Source organism: Ruditapes philippinarum, unplaced genomic scaffold, assembly GCF_026571515.1.
Source record: "Ruditapes philippinarum isolate M1 unplaced genomic scaffold, ASM2657151v2 ctg4395_1_1_1_1, whole genome shotgun sequence".
NCBI lineage: Eukaryota > Metazoa > Mollusca > Bivalvia > Venerida > Veneridae > Ruditapes > Ruditapes philippinarum.
Window position 1 is genome coordinate 110,556 of NW_026851807.1, and position 3,411 is coordinate 113,966.

The 3,411-nt window shown below is 33.1% G+C and overlaps 1 protein-coding gene across 1 annotated transcript; it reads right to left on the reverse strand.

The window, feature by feature from the left end:
- Positions 1 to 1,303: 1,303 nt before the first annotated feature.
- Positions 1,304 to 3,411, reverse strand: LOC132740172 (uncharacterized). The gene is made up of 2 exons (XM_060728033.1): positions 2,798 to 3,411; positions 1,304 to 2,216 (listed from the first exon to the last, which is right to left on the reverse strand). The coding sequence occupies exons 1-2, from the start codon at positions 3,330 to 3,332 to the stop codon at positions 1,807 to 1,809; spliced, it is 945 nt and encodes a 314-aa protein (XP_060584016.1). The 5' UTR covers positions 3,333 to 3,411; the 3' UTR covers positions 1,304 to 1,806.

Genomic DNA, 3,411 nt, shown 5'->3' on the forward strand with positions numbered 1-3,411 from the left:
AATTATGGTTTATGCATCTATTCGGGTGTATAACAAGAATAGAGTGGACCATCGTGGTAGGTTTGTTAAGGTCTCTTACTGACTGACTATAAAGAAAATCTGACTAAAATTCAGATCTACTCAAGTTTTTAGTTATTTCTTGCATAGTGTTCATTAGGAGCTGAATTTGATCAAATTGCTGATATACTTTTTAAGAAAGGGGAGTAACTTTGTCGTAAATATATAATATGTTCCTTGTCATTACCTTCCTTTGCAAAACTATCATTCAATCTTTCACCGAGCAAACAAACTCTCTTAAATTGACTTATACAACTTCAACCTGGACAAAACCATTAATCATTTTATGCACAGACTGAATCGCTGAACAGTGCAGACCATGATCAGACAATACGGATGTTCCGGCTGATATTGGTATGGTATAATAAGTTACCGCCAGCAAGCTAAGGGTCAATTTTAAGTACTATATACTCATTCATTTTTTTCTTAAATAGAAATAAAACATTCCTATATATGTAAAAAGTTCTTTTTCATCTTTCTAGAACATTTTTTTGCGTTTTCAAACGTTCTAACACGTTCTTGCCAAATTACCATGAATTCGTTTAACTTTCTGTGTTATTAGATCATTTGCTATCCTTTAGTCTGTTACATTTTCCTTGTCAAAAGAACGCTTGCTTTCCATCCATGTTATAATAATACGTCATATAGAAAACATGAAAGTTTCCTAACTGTGTTATTAGTATTTGAAACGCTAACTAGCAATATTACGCCGCTTCCGGATGTCGTTTGTGAGGTTATTTTTAACGCATACCAGGATCCGTCTATGTGGCAAAAAAAACCCCAACATATTTCGCCGCATGAACAAATCTATTAAAACATGTGCGACAGTGATTGTTATCTTAATACTATCTCAGTAAGACCGGACCTAAATGTTTTGTGTCCACATTACCAAGCTATGCACTTTTATGTACGTAAATTATGACAAAGATTTATAATGATCGTATAAAAACTGGACATGTGAATCAAACCGATTGAGTTTTCTCCAAAAACGTTTCAAATGACGTTTGACCCGACGTTTTCCTCTTATAATCCCATTTTTTATGAGATATTCTCACCGGTCGAGGGTTCTGCTGTGTCCAAAACATGCAATTTGTATGAAGAAAAAAATGTTACTAAACGGGTACATCATACAAAGTTTTACCCAACGTGGCGTAAAATTCAAATAAAGCCTAAATGAAACGAAAGAATTGATGGTCAAAATTTCATCTGTGCTCCATTTTTGTTGAAGAGATTCATAGGGGCATGATATAAAAATTATCAACATAATTACGGATCACATTTATAATTTTTTTCGTATTCTTGTTGTTCTTTTTCAAATTAGAACTCCGCCAGATTTGTCAAATTCATATTATCTAGAGGTATGCTCAATTTTAATATGCTACAATTTAAGCTTTATTTAGCTAAACGAAATCGCAATATTTTATTAGATTATATACATTGTAGTATGTATAAAGCATATACTTTTTTTTATTGAAGACTGCAGTAACATTATGGCGGTTTTAAGGAAGAAACCGTCAAGTCAACATTGCGTAAGTAAAGTAAAATAAAAAAAGTAAGTAAATAAATGAATAAATAAATAAATGTTTGAAAATAAAAAAATGAATAAATAAACAAACACATTAAAACACCATAAACACACAATCTAACAACAACAGTAATACCAACAAAGCATTGCGTGATTCAATGTCAAGTAACATAAGCATCTCACAAAATCTGAACAAAGATTAATAAAAACAAATTTCGGTGTCATTATGTAGCACGGATAAGAACACCGGAGAACGAGTTTAAGTCGTCATTGTTGACAAAAGAAGCACTAGAAGATATTCCTCCGACGTAAGCCGTCTGTGATTCTCTGACAAGAGCAACACTGCTGACAGACATGCATTTTCCGTCGGTAGCAGCATTTGGAACCACGTATTCCCCTCTAGCGAGTTTAGTGTCGCCAACTTGTAGGTAATAGTCTGTTTCAACAGCTTTCTCTAAGCAGATATGAGCATTAAACTGGTAGAGTCCTGATACCGGAGCGGTAAACATGCTCGTTGTTGTACTGAACCCACCTCCTTCATTTAGACGAATTTTCTTAAAAGGAACCTTTTTGCCGGTGTATTCTGAGTCTGTACCGTACACATTGAATGCCACGAGCGGGTGTTTCTTGTTGACTGAAAGTATAACAAATTAAAAAACATTAATTGCATACATAAGCGAAAGTGTTAGATTTATGTATATAAATTTATACCCAACTGTAACCTTTTGGTTTGTTTTCATTATTTTACTTACACGAACGACAAAGAAAGATTAGGGTATGTCGATATGATGCAAAAGATACTAGTAAGCCGACGACTTTCTTATTAAAAACTGTTTACAATCAAAACTTATTCATTATTAAAATATGTTTACAATCAAATAAAGTCTTATTCTTTTTCCCTTTGCTATTCAAAACCAATTTTCATATTACAATGGAATGAAATATTCCTTAACAAAAAATAATCGGCAGTAACAATTTCGTGCATGAGCCATCCGCCTTTTCGAGAATTTACAAGCCATTTTTTTTGCAATTTCGGTATTATTTTTATTAAGATGAAAATCAATTTAGTTTTCTACGATCATACCCAAATTGAAGGATTTCTTTTCATTATTAATATATGTATATATTTTAATGAGAAATTAAATCTATCTGAATTCAGTAAGAAAACAAAAAGCTCTATAATGGAGAATAAGTGAGAAAAAAAACTTTGCATACTCAATTCTGCCATTGTCTCCGTCACACTTTTCTTAACTTCCTCGGTTGTTTCCTTTAGAATTTTCTGGCTTGAACTCGTTATATTTGTCATGAAACGTTCAAACTTCTGTTCTTGTTTGTTTGCTCCATCGGCTAATCCCTTTAGAATGTTATCATTTGTGGACGTTATATTCTTCTTGAATTCTGCGAACTTCATTTCTACTTTCTCAGAGAGTCCTTTTAGAGTTGCCTCAGTTGTGACTTTTACATTTTCCTTTAATTCCCCGAACGTAAGTTCAAAGTCTGCCATAGTTGCTGAAAAGTCCGTCATGTTTTTAGACATTTCCAACTGTTTGTCAATCATACCGTTTATTTCCTTTTTACTGTCCGTTATGCTAGTTTTAACATCTTTTTGCATATTTTCCGCAAAGAATTCCAGACGAACCATCTTTTCTAGAAGCTGTTCTTCATATGAAAATTTGGAGCAGATAGGTTCTATGGAAGCTCCATTGATGGCATTTACAATAAACAAAACAAGCACACCAGGTAAAAACATTTTGATGCACAAAATTTCTCTTTGCAAAACTTAACACCGGTATCCTTTCTAACGCACTTAGGAAATGGAAATGGCAGAT

What these genes read in the sequence shown, in the direction of transcription:
- LOC132740172 (XM_060728033.1), bottom strand. Translation starts at nt 3,332, where the DNA reads ATGTTTTTACCTGGTGTGCTTGTTTTGTTTATTGTAAATGCCATCAAT. An exon ending in GGAGACAATGGCAGAATTGA is followed by an intron (nt 2,217 to 2,797) that starts GTATGCAAAGTT and finishes TTATACTTTCAG; the next exon opens with TCAACAAGAAACACCCGCTC.